At 34.6% G+C, this 17934-nt stretch overlaps 3 protein-coding genes across 8 annotated transcripts; 2 read left to right on the forward strand and 1 right to left on the reverse strand.

Moving 5' to 3' along the window:
* Positions 1–3163: 3163 nt before the first annotated feature.
* LOC8268125 (phosphatidate cytidylyltransferase 1) lies at positions 3164–8517 on the forward strand. Of its 6 annotated transcripts, none has more exons than XM_048379532.1 (12): positions 3164–3316; positions 3651–3794; positions 4346–4599; positions 4726–4877; positions 5152–5293; positions 5717–5873; positions 6631–6678; positions 6771–6857; positions 7322–7450; positions 7547–7603; positions 7826–7909; positions 8100–8517. In XM_048379532.1, the coding sequence occupies exons 2-12, from the start codon at positions 3717–3719 to the stop codon at positions 8184–8186; spliced, it is 1275 nt and encodes a 424-aa protein (XP_048235489.1). In that variant the 5' UTR covers positions 3164–3316; positions 3651–3716; the 3' UTR covers positions 8187–8517. The 6 variants fall into 6 exon arrangements, with proteins under 6 accessions (XP_048235489.1, XP_048235491.1, XP_048235487.1 ...); XM_048379534.1 differs by having other exon boundaries at positions 3266–3285; XM_048379530.1 differs by lacking the exon at positions 3164–3316 and adding an exon at positions 3336–3491.
* Positions 8518–8639: 122 nt separating this feature from the next.
* Positions 8640–15355, reverse strand: LOC8268124 (trigger factor-like protein TIG, Chloroplastic). The gene is made up of 13 exons (XM_002531153.4): positions 15014–15355; positions 14822–14905; positions 14267–14395; positions 13711–13799; positions 13320–13503; positions 12297–12387; positions 11676–11830; positions 11207–11299; positions 11043–11135; positions 10734–10814; positions 10481–10630; positions 10114–10209; positions 8640–8931 (listed from the first exon to the last, which is right to left on the reverse strand). The coding sequence occupies exons 1-13, from the start codon at positions 15317–15319 to the stop codon at positions 8854–8856; spliced, it is 1629 nt and encodes a 542-aa protein (XP_002531199.1). The 5' UTR covers positions 15320–15355; the 3' UTR covers positions 8640–8853.
* A 165-nt stretch (positions 15356–15520) lies between these two features.
* On the forward strand, positions 15521–17547 carry LOC8268123. Its single transcript, XM_002531152.3, has 3 exons — positions 15521–15930; positions 16168–16311; positions 17199–17547. The coding sequence occupies exons 1-3, from the start codon at positions 15628–15630 to the stop codon at positions 17328–17330; spliced, it is 579 nt and encodes a 192-aa protein (XP_002531198.1). The 5' UTR covers positions 15521–15627; the 3' UTR covers positions 17331–17547.
* The last annotated feature ends 387 nt before the right edge of the window (positions 17548–17934 follow it).

Here is a 17934-nt window from a genome sequence, read left to right on the forward strand (position 1 = left end):
TCAATGCAAGGTGTCCATCACGTATATTATCAGTCTTTTTCTTCTTTAATCTTTAATGCATCACCATGCAAAGTTGTTATGATATTTAAGACATATATTAGTGTTTTAGATACCCAGTCAGTCCAAATCCAAAACCCAAAACTTATAATAATAATAATAATAATAATAATAATAGTAATAATAATGATTTATCGTTATATATCAAAAAAGATGGTGAGATATTGTTTGTTTGCATCACATGCTAGATACGACACAACCAGCTTTCCTTTTTCTGTTAGATAAATGGAAAGAAAATATTTTAGAATTTTATTATTTACATTAATAGATTAATAGGAGCACTTTTTAATTTAATATTAAGTTTGTTGTATGTAGAATTTGGATCGAAACAAAGAAAAATGAGATCAGGAAGTCAAAATTCAACCTATTTGGTATCAGTTTTCTGTCTTAAAATATTAATTCTTTATTTATTTTATTTTGTGAGGTAGAAATTATATAATCTTTTTTAGTTTATTGATAAAATAACCATTTTAAATTTTTAAAAATCAAAACCTAGTAGTAATAGTAACATTCCCCTCCTACTTCCTTGCAATTGCTCCACAAAATGTGCATATTCTATAGTTTAGCTTGAAACATGATGTACCCATTTTGTTAGTCCACAAGAAACATTTATTTTAGTTGACAATACATAATGATATTATATTTCATGTGTTTGCTTTTGTGGGTTGCTCTTGCTATTTAACCATTAATAAAATGGTACAAAGATTTGGCTTCAAAAAATTTGACTAATATTTTAAGTGAGTAGCAAAAATAAAAAAAGAAATAAAAATTGATGGGTTTAAGCAGGTGAATCATTTTGTGTCTGAAAACAAATCCTAAAATAAAATACAAGAGACCAATGAGAGAAGCTTTGTAGGGTATGCCTCATGTGGGCAAAACAGAGATAGCATGAATAGAATTGATTTGTGTGCATTGAACCATCCAAATACCACCTCACATGATTCTTGTACTTATTAGCTTATTCTATAATTATTTTGTTTTGTTTTTTATGCCTAAAAGTTTAACAAAAGCTCATGCCTAGCTAACTAGGGCTTTAATTAGTTAATTACTCTTAGTTCTTTAAACATAAAGTAAATTGCATTAACAGAGGAACAAAGCCCAGAATTTACAAAGAAACATTAGCCTCAAAAAACTTTCTTTTTCTGAGTGTTCTTTGTGTACAATTCAACATTCAATTAAAACATTAGCTTCATGGTAATGTTTTGATATGATAGGAACAGTACAAGAATTTAATACAAAGCTGAAATAATGTCACTTAAAAAAGAGAAACAGTAGTTGACATTAACATGTAGAAGGTGATTGATTTCTAGAGGTTTCGTCATAAATCTAATTGGTTATTTTAAATTATATAAATCAATAATTTAATCAGCATTTGAAAATAAGTATTTTTTATTTTTATATAAATTTTTATATTAAAAATAATGATATCTCTAATTATAGCGCCTCTCAGAAATAAAATATATATTCTCTCATGATTTTTATATTGTATGGAATAAATATATGCATTTTAATTAATGTCGCATTCTATATTTATGATTTTTCTATATATGTATATCGAAATATGATTCGAGATGAGAAGAGAAATACTTTCCTTTTTTCGATGAATTTTCTCTCATGGAGCCGAAAACGTCTCCAAATAATACACAACTGTAGAAAGGGGCATGATCAATAGAATATAGCTGAATTGGAGCTGGGATAGTGGCATCCATTCCTGATCAGTTTCGAAAAGGTTCGGGAGGGAGCATCCCTACTTAGTGATTGGCTCGCTAGTTCATAGAAATCGGAAGAAATTATCAGGAATGAGCAACATGCAAGGAAGCTTATATATAGGTCACTAGCTGGGGTCCCGTTGACATACTTTAACTTGGGGATGTTAGTGGTTGGTGGTCTCTATTCAGGCAGAGGCAGAACATGGACACCACCAAAAATGACCTTCATGCATCAATAACCAACATGGAGCATGTTTTATTGCTTTTATTCCCACCACCACCAACCACTTGTTGGGTTCATACTGTTCATTCTCTGCATAAACAAGAAGCCGCCTAAAATGCCAAATTCGTCTCTTGAGTTTGAATTCAATACACAATTAGTTTCCATTTTATTTTTTAGCCTATTCATTTTAGTAATTTGTCAATTGTATTCAACTAAATTATAGTCAATTAAGAAAGTAAATTTCATGCATGATGCAAGCAAGCCGAATAAGAACGGCAGCGGGGTGTGTTCGGCCTCCTGTGTTCTTGCCCCGTAGGAGCATGGACCAAAGAGGGTAGGAAGTAAATTTGTCTTTTGAAACGGGGTTGAGTTCAGTTCGGATGATATCCATTATATTCATTTTATAATTTTTATGTTAAAATATGATATTTTTATTAATTTATTTAATATTTTAATTATTATTAAATATAATTAAAAAATAAAAATTTAAAATAATATTTAATTTTTCTAAAAATAAAATAATATATATATATATATATATATATATATAAATAGTTTAAGTATAATTTAAAATGAATAATCAGATGAGATAATTTAAATTCGTTTCTGAGTTCTACCACTAATAATGGGACGAAATGAATTAAATATTTTTTTTTCATTTGGACTGAGTTATAAGTATATCATAGCACGAGTAATCTCTAAATTTATATATGTATTAAAAGATTTTTCTCTCTTTTAATAAAAAATTGTGATTTTCTTGCGATTTTTTAACATATAATACCTTAATGTATTATTTAAAAATTAATTCTATAATTTAAATTTTTTATTCCTCCGTCAATCTTTTATGTCAGTCAATTGAAAAAAATAAAATTTAATCAATAAAAGAATTAAATTGCATTCTTTGAATTTCATGTGAAGTATATTAAAAACTTAAAAAATAAATTCTTATATCTTTTGAAGCAGTCACAAATATCTAAACCTGTATCACATGAAGATCTCACTCACCCATGTATCTAAAATACGAAAAATCATTTTCCCTACAAACAACATGCTTCACCTTAACGAAGTCATTAATCATTATAGAAATAACAAAGAGATCATAGGAATGATTTGCTTTGTATTTGGATACTGAGAAATTAACATGTAAAATAGATTCTGAAACTAATAATATAATCTCTGTTACAAAGAGATTGACCATCTTCACTCTTCAGATGGGTTTGGGAAGGGAAGGATCTGAATCGTTACAGTCCTTGCAACTAATATAGTTTTCCACGTGGCAATCAAGGGTATTGCCAGGTCAATAGCCCTGTAAACGGCGTGCAATTCTGTAGTTATCTTTTTCTTTCCTTTTCTTTCTGTTTTTCTTTTTTCTTTTTCTTTTTTGATTTTGCTATTCCATTTTGTTGATTGATCGGTGAGAGATAAACATAAACATATAAAACAATGCGAAGAAGTTGATAAACTCAATCATGCACATTCCTTAATCTCTTTTTATTTTTTTGGTAATCAAAATATAAAAAAAAATCTCAAGATTCATCATAGCGTACATAAGTTTACACAACTTTCTTTGCTTAATTGGCATTAATTAATATGTGTTTTTTTTTTTTTAAATCATTTCCTGAGATGAGATTCATTTTCTTGATTTCATTTCCTTGTTTCAGATACGAAGAAAACATCATTGTCAAAGTTTGAGCACAGAGCAGTGAGTCGTTTTAGTAATAATAGCTATGGCTATGCACAAGCAGGAGCATAATACAAGTGCACCATCAACGCCCAGAATCCGACATCGCAGGCGTTCTAATGAGGTCAGTTTGTACCGTTCTTTCTTTCTTTTCTGTTTCTTGGTTGTTTATTGTTGAATCAATGGAATTAGTCAATGGTTATATATGTGGGTGTACCAACTGAATAGTGGGTAGTTGAGAAAATATCATAGTTTAATTAGTGCAAGAAGCGCCAAAATTTTGCATCGCCTTCAATGCTGTTTATTAATTCTGTGCTAAGGAATTGTATTTGAAAACAATCTTTTGGTTTCATTTCCTTCACTAATTTTCTGTTGTAATCTTTTTCAATTGAATCTCTCTAAATATTATGTACGAAGATGAACATAGCAAATACAAGAATTTAGTTCTTTGGTAATCAAAATCTCACCAATTTGAGGCCGTCTTATCAATGAATTTTAGGTCAGAACTAAGCATTTGATAACTTAATTTGCCATAATGCTCTAAGGTTTTAGGCCCTTGGCACTATGATCAATTTGGCATCAGGTCAGAATGCTTATGATGTGTTTTATATGCATAGATGGGCAGTATATAGCATATTTAAGGTGGAATATTTATGCTACTGTTTTTTGTTGCAGCTTCCTCATGAGATAAGCAGATTGAACGGGAGTCACTTACTCATCAATGACCAAGATAAATACAAATCAATGTGGATCAGAGCATACTCATCCTTGTGGATGCTTGGGGTCTTTCTGTTTATTCTTTACATGGGGCATCTTTACATTTGGGCAGCAGTAGTGGTTATCCAAATATTTATGGCAAGAGAGCTGTTCAATCTACTCAGAAGAGCTCATGAAGATAGGCGTCTTCCTGGATTTAGGCTCTTGAATTGGTAAGCTAGATTGCTAGTTTTTTGCTCTGGTGTTGGACAAAATGAAAGTGAAAAACTAATCATTAATTGTGAAAACATCAAGCAGGCTGACATACGTGGATGATAATGTATCATTTATTATGGCAGGCACTTCTTTTTCACAGCAATGCTTTTTGTGTATGGCCGCATAATCAGCCAACGACTTGTGAACACAGTAACTTCAGATAAATTCTTCTATAAGCTTGTGAGCGGTTTAATCAAGTATCAGATGGTCATTTGCTACTTTTTATACATTGCAGGTTTGGCCATTTATCATAATAGTTCTTACTTTCGAGTTTGTTAATGTCTATCCTAGTGTTTATGTAAAATAGCTTTGTAGTAGTAGACATACATATAATCATATATTAAAGGCAATTGGGTTACATTCATTGTGCTAATTTAACAAATTTCCAGGGATCTTATTTCTTATCCTGATTTATTTAAGCTTATCATGTAATTTGCTACCCTGTGCTGTCCAGAGAGCTCATTCTTGATGTTTGAATAATTAGATGGGTTTCATCTTCGATTTTTCAGGTTTTATGTGGTTCATTCTTACACTGAAGAAGAAGATGTACAAGTATCAGTTTAGTCAATATGCTTGGACGCACATGATTCTCATTGTAGTGTTTACTCAATCTGCTTTCACTGTGGCCAATATTTTTGAAGGGATCTTCTGGTAACATGAGTTCTATCATAATTCTTCATTTTAGGTTTATCTGATCCATTGTTCAAAAAAAAAATGTTTATCTGATTTAGTATCAATTTAAATCTACATTGCCTAGTATTCATGTGTGCTTATTACTGCTAGAATGTAATGGCTTAACTAGCAAATCCTACAAGTACAAACGTATGACGATAAATGTCATAAATAGAGAAAGGCCAAATTTTTTGCAGATTATTTAAGTAGTTCTTCTCCTCTTGATTGAAAATAACAGTTAAACAGTAACCAAATTTATTTCTCTTTGCAGTTAAATGATTACAATGCTAGTTCTTTTCTTCTATGTTAAGTTCTTTTATGCATCTAATTATGCATTTTATATTGAACTTTTAGAAATTCTTTTCATTTGATGCTGTCTGAGAAGTCATGATATGTTCACAGGTTTCTTCTACCAGCATTACTTATTGTCATCAATGATGTTGCTGCTTATTTCTTTGGTTTCTTTTTTGGAAAAACGCCTTTGATCAAGTTATCTCCAAAGAAAACATGGGAGGGTTTTATTGGAGCATCAGTGGCAACTATTATCTCAGCATTTGTGGTAAGCATTATTCATTCCTTAATTGACTCTTGGTTCAACTGTTGGAGAAAAAGCATATCTTCAATGAAGTGAAATGAACTCATGTTCACTAGAATTCTTTTAAGTTGGTTACCATTATCATTATGTTGTGAGTGAACTGTGATCATAAGTATATGGATCAGAAGCTTGATCAGATTACAATTTCTACTCAATTGGGAATATACATTTGTCCATCTTTTTTTTTTTTAGAAAAATATTATTTAGATTAAATATTAAAGACATATTAGCTTATTGGCCTCAAGACTAATGTTGAAAGACTAATAAAGGATTTGAATTTTATGGATTATGTTTTTGTGTTTAATTATCGTGGTCATTTCTTTTGTTTGGTTGAAGTATGATATTTCAGGCGACTGTTTGGTTTAAACATTGTGCAGTATCATCAATGAATTTTAACTCCTGACGCTGTTGTGTTCTGTATCTATGCCTTCAAAGATCCTTTTTGTATTTCGGTTAAGTTCCATTCATGTAGTTGCCTAGTTTATAAGAGTGCTTGTAAGAAGTATCGAAAATGGTGGTCTTTTTCTTAGAATCAAATTGCATGACCCATGCTTTCATATGAACCTGCTTGCTACACTATTTCAGTTGCAAAAGAGGGAAAAGAATATAGATGGAGGTAGGATGAATGTGATATATGTGCGTGTATATACATATTTTCTCTTCACATAACAATATTGTTTTATGATGGGGTTTCATTGTGTTTACATTGTATGTGAATCAGTTAGCAAATGTATTAGGGTGCTTCCAGTGGCTGACATGTCCAAGGAAGGTAAATTAATTGACTGCACAAAAATACAAATTTCTTATGACACTCTTCTGTGCCATTTCATATGTTTCTCAATATTGTTGGAAAGCTTTCAGGACTTATCAACAGGGTGGCTTCAGTGCGATCCTGGTCCACTATTTACACCAGAGCACTATTCCTTACCGAGATGGCTGCCTGATTGGGTGAGTGAAAGATAGAAAAATGATAAAAGATCAAGAATTTTAAGCATGTTTTGTTTATTTCAAGTGTATGTGAGCATATCACTTTATCCACTTGATAAATTCATCTTTCTACTGTGTAGATTTTTCTTTTCTCACTTCTAGAAGTGTTCAGTTCGAATAATCTTTGCTTGTGTTGGGTTTAGCCACACTAAACAAAACAATTTCAAACAATCCATCTTTTTTTTTATTTTGGCCTAGCTCAAGTTTGTGCTTGATCCTAGTATTCTAGATTTGAAGCTAGTTCAGTACTAGATTTCTCATTGAAGTTCTTCACTTAAACACTCCAACATACATGTTTCATTTGTTCTAACTTCAAGCTTAATGCTTAGACTCTTCTTTCTTGTTTGAAATATTTGAATATCTGTGTGTCATCTTGTGTCACTTCTCGTTGCATATTAGTGAAAGATATGCTGGTGCTTTTACAGTTTCCCTGGAAAGAGATATCAATTTTGCCCGTGCAATGGCATGCTTTGTGCTTGGGTCTATTTGCATCAATTATAGCACCTTTTGGAGGTTTTTTTGCCAGTGGCTTCAAGAGAGCCTTTAAGATCAAGGTAATCTGTATTTATAAGTTATGAGATGTCTTTGAAATTCTCAGAATGCTGATATCGCTATCTCTCTCCATTACCCTTGCCTTCCTATAAATACAGGATTTTGGAGATAGCATACCTGGACATGGTGGATTTACTGATAGAATGGACTGTCAGGTAAACTGAATGTTTTGATCTTGATGCTTGATTTTATTGCCCGCATAATCCCACTAAGTTTAGTTGTTTCAGATAGTTCACCTTTGCTTTGTGCTTTCCACTGTTATCTTTTCGATGTTGTATTCTTTTCTACATTCCTCTTGCACAATATAGTCTATCTTATGCATTTACAAGCACAATTATAAATATTTTTTCTGCTTTAATTTAACTTGCATATTGCAGATGATAATGGCTGTCTTCGCTTACATCTATCATCAGTCATTTATTGTTCCACAAGACTATTCAGTTGAGATGATTTTGGACCAGGTAACTGTTTATCTTGTAACTATTCTATCTCATACTTGTAGAGAAAGTCTAAATTGAGTGAAAAATGAGAGGATTACCTCCAAGTTCCTTGTCAATGTTTATGCCTAATTCCAGGCAGAACACAGTGAAATTCTTATTGAATCCTTTGAGCTAGCATGGACAGAATGTCTAAATTCTTCTGGTGCTGTAGATATTGGGGAGCCTTACATTGGAGGAGCAGCAAGCTTTGTTTATGAAACTAGGGCAAATATTCCAGGAGAGACAATGGAGGCATTGAAGTTCGGCAGACTGCTGTTTATCCAGATTGTTACACCTTATGATGCCGTATTGTGGATTTTCTGAACCTCGACCCAGTAGAAGAGGTGACTGGAGGAAGATTTTATAGGTGCTTTTTTATCCTTCAATTGATTAGTCTTGTTCTTGTCTTTTAACCAACATTTCTTTCAGTTGTATGCTCTCGAACACACTCTGACCTCTGTATATTGTTAGCTCAGCTTGAATTTTCTTTTTTTCTTCCCGTTTCTTCAAATGATAAGGATATTTCTCAAAGTTGTGTATCCAAGCTGACTGTACTACATTTATTTAAGGAACGCAATTACTGGCTTGAATTTCTTTTTCTCAATATGGATTTTAGATAAGGGAGAGAGAATTTGGTTCTTGGGTACTCTTCTTAAGCTATTGGTAACTTCAGATCAATGACCCGTCTGTTTCATTGTAAATGCTGCAATTCTTTTCCACACCAACACTAAGTTCACATTCGGTATTATGAAACTGCAAGTCTACATTCATTCTTAACAGTGCTATTATTAAAAAGGTTCTATCTTATGAGATATTTATTGCAGAGGAGACAAAACTTTGAGCCACTACTACTAGCACCTCTATAATTTCTGGTTTTGTACATGACATGACCCTTTTCCAATGCTTACGGAGTACTGACTCATCTCTCACCTGGTTACGTATTGAATCTCTGCGTGCTCTCTCAGCCATTCAAGCACCTTTGCTCCCTCTAGTATCTCTTGTACCTATCAATTCATAAGAAGAACAAACTAAATAAAATTTCTTTGGCAATATGCTATCATGCTATATGCTATGTCAGCTTAACGCATGAACTGTCCCAGGAGAACATAAAGTGATTTAGGAAAATGTAAATGTACCACCTGCATTTCTGAAAATGGAATCATGCAAAATATGCTCTTTCCTCTCGACAAAGGGGATCGGAGCCCCCGACAAAATGTTGGTCAACAGAAAGCTGACAGAGAAATCTTAACTCAATATAAAATTGATCACTTTCTTTGTTGACAACCCATTGAAATTCCAATCTGTAATACTATTCAATATCAAACCAATAGTTGGACCCAGCTAACCACACACTCCAAACAACCACCAGGCAGAGTCGGGACGGTGCAGCCAACAACGCTGGCCTAGCAACCCATCCCACATTCTATGATCCTTCACCTCTAGCCTTCGCCATCAACAGCCGCCGTATACAACTCCTGCTGCTCCACTTCTTCAACCTGGATGGCTGTATAATGGGCCATATGGTGGCGGTGCTGCTGATGAGAGGAATTGGAGAAGTGTAACGGAGGTTGTAAAAGGCGGTGGTTGGAGTGAAACAAAGCCGTAAAGAAGGTGTGGAAGTGAGTCAGAAAGTTGAGGATCCAACTTCCAAGGCTTAGGGTGTGCACAGAGTACACCAAGCATATCAGCAGTAGTTGATGATAATTTGTGCCTCCTTTTTTTCAATATTAAGCTACGCACACGTAGCTAAAAGGGAACGGTGAGGTTCCTTCTTAGAAAAGAAAAGTCACAGTAATAATAATATGGACCAATGATATGTACAAAATTTAGCCTAGGAAAGGAAGAATGTTAACAGAGCTGGCGGATCTCATGGAAAAGTAGAAAATTATGCAGTCTGCGCCCTAAGAAAATAGCTTGGGGAAAAAGAAAAGAAAACAAAGGAGAGGTAGTATCCACGGTATGAGCTGCGATAACTATGGAGTCCTTTCAGAAAGGGAAAAATTAGGAAATAATCAAAGTCGGAAAGGATGATGATCCTCCCGTATTGCAACAACTTTTAAGTCCAAAAGATTCGTCCCAAGCTGCCCTTCATACCGTCCAGGGATAACCAGGCAATACCATTGATAAGGCAAACAAACAGCCATGGCCATGTGAATGAAAAGCAGAAAGATTTTAACTATACTAACCTGATCCCTCACACTCTCCTCATTGTATTCTTGTTTGTGGCGTTTGAATTCAGCGATTGAGTTCTCAACTTCTTTGACAAGCTCCTCTGTTGAAAACTGCATGTATATAGAGATTTACTAAATTTCAGGGGTTTCCATTTAAGAGAACAAAATAAACTAAATTGTTTTGTCCTTTCTTTGGGTTCTCTTTTATTGGATGAATCACTATCTGAATCAGAAGAACTTGTGCAGTGAGGGATCTTTCTAGGTAGCCAGTCTTTACTCGGCCCAAGCAATGCAGCTTGCGTGGTTCACCAGTTCCACCGAAAACTTTTTTTCATATCGACCATGAATGAAAGAAGAAAACACCTCAACTGAATGTGCATACCTGCAAATTTTCATGTTTAAATATATCTCCAACCGCCAGATTCTGTTTTATCACCTTCGTTATGTTCTCCTTTTGGTTCTCTAGGAACTCATTAACTGCCTTTGGACTAGATAAAGAAGCCAACTGCTGCTCATTTAGTCTCATATTTGCCTGTGCCAATGCAACATAGAGAATTGGTGCATGCTTGACTCATGTGAATGTGCAAACAGTGTGTGCCCAGAACAGCCATAAAGTGGAAAAGTGAAGAACCAACCTGGATTTGGAGAAGTCTGGCTCCATAAAGCTGTCTACCTTGTTCCTCAAACAAGGATTTAGGAATATCAACCTCCACCATCTGAAAACAAGTTGATAGATGTGATACCATAATAAGCCAAATAAAGTGAATTTAAAATAAATATAGCAGACTATGAGTTACATCAATAGCCCATATAGCACATTGGTACTCATCATGATAAAAAGATCCTTATGCAAGATGCACAAACCATGCCAAGCTGGCACAAATAGAAAAACATCAAGAGAGGAACAAAACCTGCGAATTGCCACTTCAGAACATAATACTAACCTTGCAAAGCTGGTCAAGAATTGCATTATCAGTTGCTTGGTCTTTTGCTGATCTCTCCACTTCTAAGCATCTCTGCAACAACGATTCCTTGACCTGCAAAATTGCACAGCAAAAATTTGAACCGAAATGACTTGAATCCTTATAAGATTTTGAATCAGGATTACCTCCTGTAAGGTGGTGCATCCAGGAACAAGTTTGTCAGCAAGGGAGTCGTCCAGTTCTGGCACATCTCTATAAAATAATTCCTTGCACTCAACCTATAAAAGGAAAAGAAAAAGAGAAGGGAAAATACTATTATAAAACCCATAAAAACTATAAAGCAGTTTCAGAAATCTATTGGACTTTTAGATGATCTAAAAGTTGTCAATTTACACATAGGATCACAATTAGATGTCAATGGAACACTGAAGTAAGACTCTCCCTTCTTAATTTGTAGCCGGAAAAGGATAACTAGCTTCTGAAGTACCTGCTCAAAATATTGAAGAAATCTTCTAGAAATGCAAAACATGAAACAAGACATGTTGATAAATGTGTGATAAACTTCTTGCCTAATCATGTCTTAATTTGTAGATTCATTTTTTATTCTACTTTTTGAATTAAAAGGTGCACTTCTCATAACAGAATGGAACTCACGGTAAATTGGGCATGAACACCACGGAGACTTTCCTGATTCCATGATTCAGGAAAAACAAGTGGGAAGGACTTTGTTTCACCTCGTTGAATTCCAATTATTGAATCAAGGAAACCAGGTAGTACTTTATCACCATCTTCTGTATCGAAATGAAAACCTGGACAAAAATGGCATTGAAGGAGCAATATATAAACAACTGTGGAGTTACAGGAATAAATTGATAATGAGAACATCATAGTGGTGGAAATAATTGAACTTCAAAAAGCATTGTGATATGATAAGGTAATTGTCATCAAATATCTTAACTAATTATAAAAAGAAAAGAGCAGATTCTAATAATTTATTCAAAAATAGAATCCTAATACTTCCGATTGGGAGATACTACCATTCTTGATCATGTCCCTGACCTATCAAAAACTTCTAGAAAATGAATAGCAGATGGTAGAACTGGGGGTGCTTTTACTGATAGTTTTTCCTTTCTTCAGTACTTAGAATATAAACAGTAATAACTATGACTTCCTTGAATGTCACATTGATTCTGAGCAGGTATTTGTTCTAGGAAGTCCAAAATGACCAAATAAAATGATGATCATAGAACATAAGCTTAAGCACATATAGCCAACCTTTACTCTCTGCATCTGGAATATTCTGAACTTTTGATTTATCTTCATCAGTTTTTGTTGCCGAAATATCAATCACTGCAACATCGCCAATCTGTGGAAATTTCAACATAAATTGCAAACCTAGCATTATAAATATAAAAGGTAATAATAAAATGCAACCTTCTGAGCTCTAAATTCTTGTACTAATATTAGTCCCTAAAAGTGAAGTTCTAACCAGAATGCCGTAAAGTGCAACTAGATTGGTGATCAAACTGAATGAGAGGGAAATGAAACCTAGAGCACAAAATAGTTTACAAAATTCACTAATATGAAAAACAGAAATAACAATTTAAAATGGGAAATTTTGGATTTCTGAAAATTCCATCAATTCATAAAATGGAAACATATTCAAAAAGATTAATTATGACTGGATTAGTCTTCAATTATTTGGAACTGCATTATTATTGCCTCTACATCATGTACCACTCTAAGTTATAAATGTCGCCAAGGTCTAAACCTTCTTTCCAGTGATAAAACCTCAATATTGAAAAAATAGTACTTATCAAGTGAGATTTTCTTTTTAATTTAATTTTTATTTTGATGGAAATTAAAGTCTAACATGGTTCCTATTCAAACCAAAATAAGTGATATTGCACTAGAAATTATAACTTAATCCCCGAACCATTTCTTGCAAATGGGTTCTAGACCTTTGCTAGAATTATGACTAATACGTAAAAATCACAGGCCATAAAGATGCATTATCAAAGAATTTGCCAGAATAATAAATTTACCCATAGTTAGTATGTTCAGGTAATTAAGCCTTAATAGTTAGAAATGCATAACTTTCTCTTCTTTGTTTCTGCACAAAACGACACCCAGAAGAGAAAAAAGTGTATATAAACAACATGCTTGTACAAATTGTGCTAGCTGAAATCATTCAGGGGTTACTCCTTCCAATTTATTTCTTCAATGAAGCATCAAAACCACAAAACTGTGAACACAAAAGAGAGAAGAAAAAAATATACCCACTAAAACATTTGTTACCTGCAGTCCTCTGTCAGTTACAATTTTCAGTGCACCAAGGGATTTTTGACGGTGTCTTAATTCTTTTTCAGAAGCTCTCAGCGCATCAATATCACTGTCTATTTCAACAACAATCTTCAAATTTTTGTATGCATTCTCCGACATCCATTTGACTTCAGGTGCCACATCTACAATAACATCATATCTGGACCACAAGTCCTCTCAGAAAGGATATTCATAAACTGTTTGAATTGCAACCTAGCAACACACTTTCCAACTCCTTAAACAGCATCCTTTTACTTTAACCACAACATAACAGAAGGTAGGAAACCTAAGAGCTACTTGTGTTTTGTAAGTTTACCAGAAGTAAGAACATGCAAATGAAAAGCAAGTAGAAGATGTAGCTGAAAACCTGAGAGAGTTGAGAGAAGAATAGTCCTTCTCCATGTCGGAGAATTTCGTTGCAATGCGAACTGAGTCTTTCAGAGCCCTTCCAGTCACCTAAGGAACAAAAGACCAATAAGATGCAGTTCCTCAACAAAAATGCATTAGAATTGATGTAATACTTCATACTGCCGAACTAGCATTTAATAGCATCATGGTGTATGCTTTGTAGGGAAGAAAATAACTAAAAGATATCACAGTAGATCTTAGATTGCTTAGAAGAAGTTCAAGCTTCAAGATGAACACACTGAAAAGGGTTTCTAGCTTTCTATAAATTTGTTAAAAGATAATGTTCTCTGTAATGCTTCTGTGTTATACATTTGGCTTAAAAAGAAAAAGAGATTCTAACTTCAAAGGAAATTTACTACAAAGTGGATAACAGACTGTCCAGGATCACAATATAAGGATTATACCTACTTATTGAAGCAAACTTAGAACTGTTGCTAATAAGTTATTCATGTGGAATTTCATTTCATACAAAAAGAAAAAGCAAATTGATTAGTAAGCTATAACTTGAACAATACCGAAGACATCGCATGTGGAAGGGTCCTCTTCAAAACAGACTCAACTGTCGCCTTCTGAACATTTTCCTTGCCAACATAACTCATAAGAATACTCTCTGGAACATTCTTTCCAGGACGAAATCCGGGGATCTGCACTCAAATCACAATCTCTCTATCATGAATAACCCAAGAACCACATATTCTTCACATTAAAAAAAGCATCTGATAAAAATGTAAACACATGCACCTGCATAGATTTCATTGTCCCACTCAGAAAGACAAAAACTTTATATAACAAAAGAATTTATGCAGTCAATGTCTGTCCGACGTTATAAACAATGCAACAGCCAAAAGTTAGCTCTATCTCTCAGACAGTATAATTGTTGTTTTAAATTGGAAGCTCACATCATAATAGTTCTCAATGCTTAAATTTCTAATTAGGATTTAAAAGTGGAAGTGGACAAGAATAGTCAAATGCAGATATTCTGACATTTATATTAACATGTAGAACTAAAGGGTACTTACTAAATTCAGAAACGAAAGATAAAAGTTTAGCAAGGCAGAAGAAGACCTTACCTTAGCTTGCTTCATGAACTCATTCATGACCCTTTTGTAACAATCATCACAAACAGCAGGAGGAACTTCTACGGTCAACCTTAACTGCAAAAAAGATGAAAGGTTTTATAATGGAACTTGTATAACTTAATATTAAGAGTCAAAATATACGCTACAAGTTTTAACCAAAAATAGAAAAAAGCAAAGACTCACTGTTGAATTGGGCTCTTGGCTCTCAATGACTTTAATGTCAGCTGGTAGCTTATCTTTTTCAGGTCCAACAGCTACAGAAGAATCTGATGCTGCTGCAGATTTACGAGCGCAAACAACAAATGCTTGTCTATGGGTTTGGCGGGAAATTGATGGAACTTTTTGAATGCAGACCAAATTCTTATTATTCTTGAATTCTAAAAATTGGGTTCTAAGAGTAACAGAAAAAAGAGGTCTTTTTCCAAGCAATTGAAGGTTTTGTTTTTGGTTCCAATTCAGAAGCAATCTTGACCTTATGCAAAGCTCCATAGCTGAATTAGAGCTTTGAACAAGATTGGCATATGGATATGTAAACGCCTTAAAAGCATACCCTTCAAAATATTATCCAAACAAAAGCGGTGCGTTTTGCACAAGCAGACAAGAAATGGCGCGAAAAATAAAAATCGACGTCGTTTTGTAAACATATACGGGCGGATGCAATTAATATCCTGTTTGTATAGCACAAGCTCTGATCTTTTTCAGATTAAAAATAAAAAAGGCAAAATCTACAGTTGCCCCGATAAAAGCCGAGATATCGGTTTCTTGGGCTCTGAGCGAGACGAGAAAAAAAGAAACGCATGGAAGGAGGGGGGTCGAGATTGGGCCGCGCATCATCGCGATATGGCCCATCAGCGACCGCCGCCGTGTTTAACGGTCCGGTGAGGAAGTGGAAGAAGAAGTGGGTCCATGTGGGCCCTTCTTCTTCTTCTACCGGTAACCACCAAAATTCTCGCTCTAACGCCCACGCTCACAACAACAATAACAACAATTCTCGTCTCCTCCTTTGTCGGTGGACCCCTCTCTCTCCGTCAACTGCCACTGATGGTGCCTCTTCCTCCTCCTCCGAGGAGCCTCCCAAACGGAAGTTCCGTTATACTCCGGTGTGTATGCTTGTGTGTAATGTTTTGGTCTTTCTTTGTTGCTTAGGGTTTCTGGGATTTAACATAAATATGTGTAAAGTGTTGATTTTGATTAAAGGGCTAGTTTTTGATTTAGAGAGAACTGGGTTTGCTTCATCTTGTGGAAATGTGTTGCTGATTCTGTTCTCAGAAGGCATTGCACTTGTTCAACTGAGCATGATTTTGATTGTACATTTTCTTTTTCTTTTATGCTTGAAGATTGCCGTACTTGAAGAAAGGAAAAAGGCAGCTGAAAAGGTTGATAATGAAGGTAATGCATCTGGGACTGACCAATCCACAGCATTGGAAACTCCCAAGAATGATGAACTAAATAGTGACTCTGATTTGAAGACAGAAAACCAGGTTTCACTTATATACACTCTTATTTTCACTATTTTTACAGGCTTCATTTTTTGGTTGCTTTTTCTTTTTCTTTTTCATTTAATATGTATGCTTTCTTTTTGCTTCATTGTGCTTTTTGTTAGGAGCTGACGAGTTGTAGTTATTTATGTTATTTCATGGGATGATTTTGTATTCTGAATTCTGAATTCTGCATTCTGCGTTCTTGGACGGCCCAATTATAATCTGGAGCTGATGAAAAGACCAGAATGCTGCTAAGTCCTTGTACCTGCCTGCTCAAGATTATTATTGATTTTTGTTTTTTTTTTTTTTTTTTTTTTTAATTCCGTTGTGCTAGAAGATGAGGATACCTTTCGAACAGAAAGACAAACATGACAATAGAAAAAAAAACCCTCATATGTTATTCTTGTGAAAAGAGAAACTACAAAGACAAATCCTTGTATTATAAAGACAAACATGAAAAGACCAATATGAGGATGTTTTCTCTTTTCATGTTTGCCTTGGTAGAAAAATACATGAAAATTGATGGAGTGGAATGCTTAAACATGTTTCTTTGAATTTGTGACTCTTTCAGCATTTCTGTTTATGATCTAGGCAACATAATGCTATATCTCTTCTTCTTCTCTTAATATGTCTGCCTATTTGTTCCAAAATTTTCAAGTCTTTTGCTGAGGAAAAAGTTGTCAGATTCTTGGCCAGTTGATTTGACTTCAAAACTTTTCTACTCATGCTAAGAACTATGATCAATTAAATATCAAACCTGTAATGGCACAGAGCGAGCAACTTCCGCTACTGGAAATTTTCTATGTTTATGAAATCTAGCCCATTAAGAAGTCATGTTGAATGTATCAACTCTGCAGTAATTGACTAATAGTCTATTTCGCCTGCAGGATTCAAATATGAGTAATTTGGATTTGGGTTTGTGCCTGAAAGGCCACTACAGTGACCACGATTCTGTTGGTGAGAGCAATGGGGATCAAATGAAGAAAGAAAGCTCAGGTGGCTTTTGGACACCCAGCTGACACCCAGCAGCTCCTTAAATCAAAAGAAGCATGGTGGTCATCCTCTAGCATTAAACAGTCCTACTAGGTGCCCATTGTGGTGCCTATAACCACATAATGCAGTTATCATTGTAGGAGCATCTATTGTTCCACACCTTGTAATTATTCGTCGGGCTCCATGCGGAGTTTGTTGATGAATGTTTTTGAAGTCAATTAATGGCATTTGTACATTCACTTATTACTGCTCTGTTAGTATGTTCCTTTAGCTTTGCAGCTACCGGACCTCCTCAAATGGATTGGGGCTATCCTTGTGCGCTGTAAGGTGGCGCATAGTTGCAGTGCTGTGATCAAATCGACAGAGTGTCGTCTTTTACTTCTTGTAAGAGAGAGTGGAGGTGCGACTGGCATTAGATTCCAGGTTCCAACCCTGACTACAGGGGCCTCACTATTTAAGCTGGGCACTCGAACAACTTTGCCCATGCCTTTCGCTCATCCGGTGCCACCAGAAGTTGAATGCTTCTGAAATCTAAATGCTATCCTTCTCAACTTATCTAGAGTTTGCTAATTTTATTCGCTATAAAATTGTGCCAAATTGTAGATGGCCTTTAAATTCTACCCATTTTTA

This window comes from Ricinus communis, chromosome 9 (assembly GCF_019578655.1).
Source record: "Ricinus communis isolate WT05 ecotype wild-type chromosome 9, ASM1957865v1, whole genome shotgun sequence".
Taxonomy (NCBI): domain Eukaryota; kingdom Viridiplantae; phylum Streptophyta; class Magnoliopsida; order Malpighiales; family Euphorbiaceae; genus Ricinus; species Ricinus communis.

Bases quoted from the DNA above. Each gene is read 5' to 3' on its own strand.
- LOC8268123 (XM_002531152.3), top strand. From the start codon at position 15,628: ATGGAAGGAGGGGGGTCGAGATTGGGCCGCGCATCATCGCGATATGGC. The intron at 15,931-16,167 runs GTGTGTATGCTT...TTATGCTTGAAG, and splicing joins GGAAGTTCCGTTATACTCCG to ATTGCCGTACTTGAAGAAAG. The intron at 16,312-17,198 runs GTTTCACTTATA...TTTCGCCTGCAG, and splicing joins ATTTGAAGACAGAAAACCAG to GATTCAAATATGAGTAATTT.
- LOC8268124 (XM_002531153.4), bottom strand. From the start codon at position 15,319: ATGGAGCTTTGCATAAGGTCAAGATTGCTTCTGAATTGGAACCAAAAA. The intron at 14,396-14,821 runs GTAAGGTCTTCT...ATTTGAGTGCAG, and splicing joins AGTTCATGAAGCAAGCTAAG to ATCCCCGGATTTCGTCCTGG. The intron at 11,300-11,675 runs GTGAGTTCCATT...TTCCTTTTATAG, and splicing joins GTGTTCATGCCCAATTTACC to GTTGAGTGCAAGGAATTATT.
- LOC8268125 (XM_048379532.1), top strand. From the start codon at position 3,717: ATGGCTATGCACAAGCAGGAGCATAATACAAGTGCACCATCAACGCCC. The intron at 4,600-4,725 runs GTAAGCTAGATT...TTATTATGGCAG, and splicing joins GGATTTAGGCTCTTGAATTG to GCACTTCTTTTTCACAGCAA. The intron at 4,878-5,151 runs GTTTGGCCATTT...TCGATTTTTCAG, and splicing joins CTACTTTTTATACATTGCAG to GTTTTATGTGGTTCATTCTT.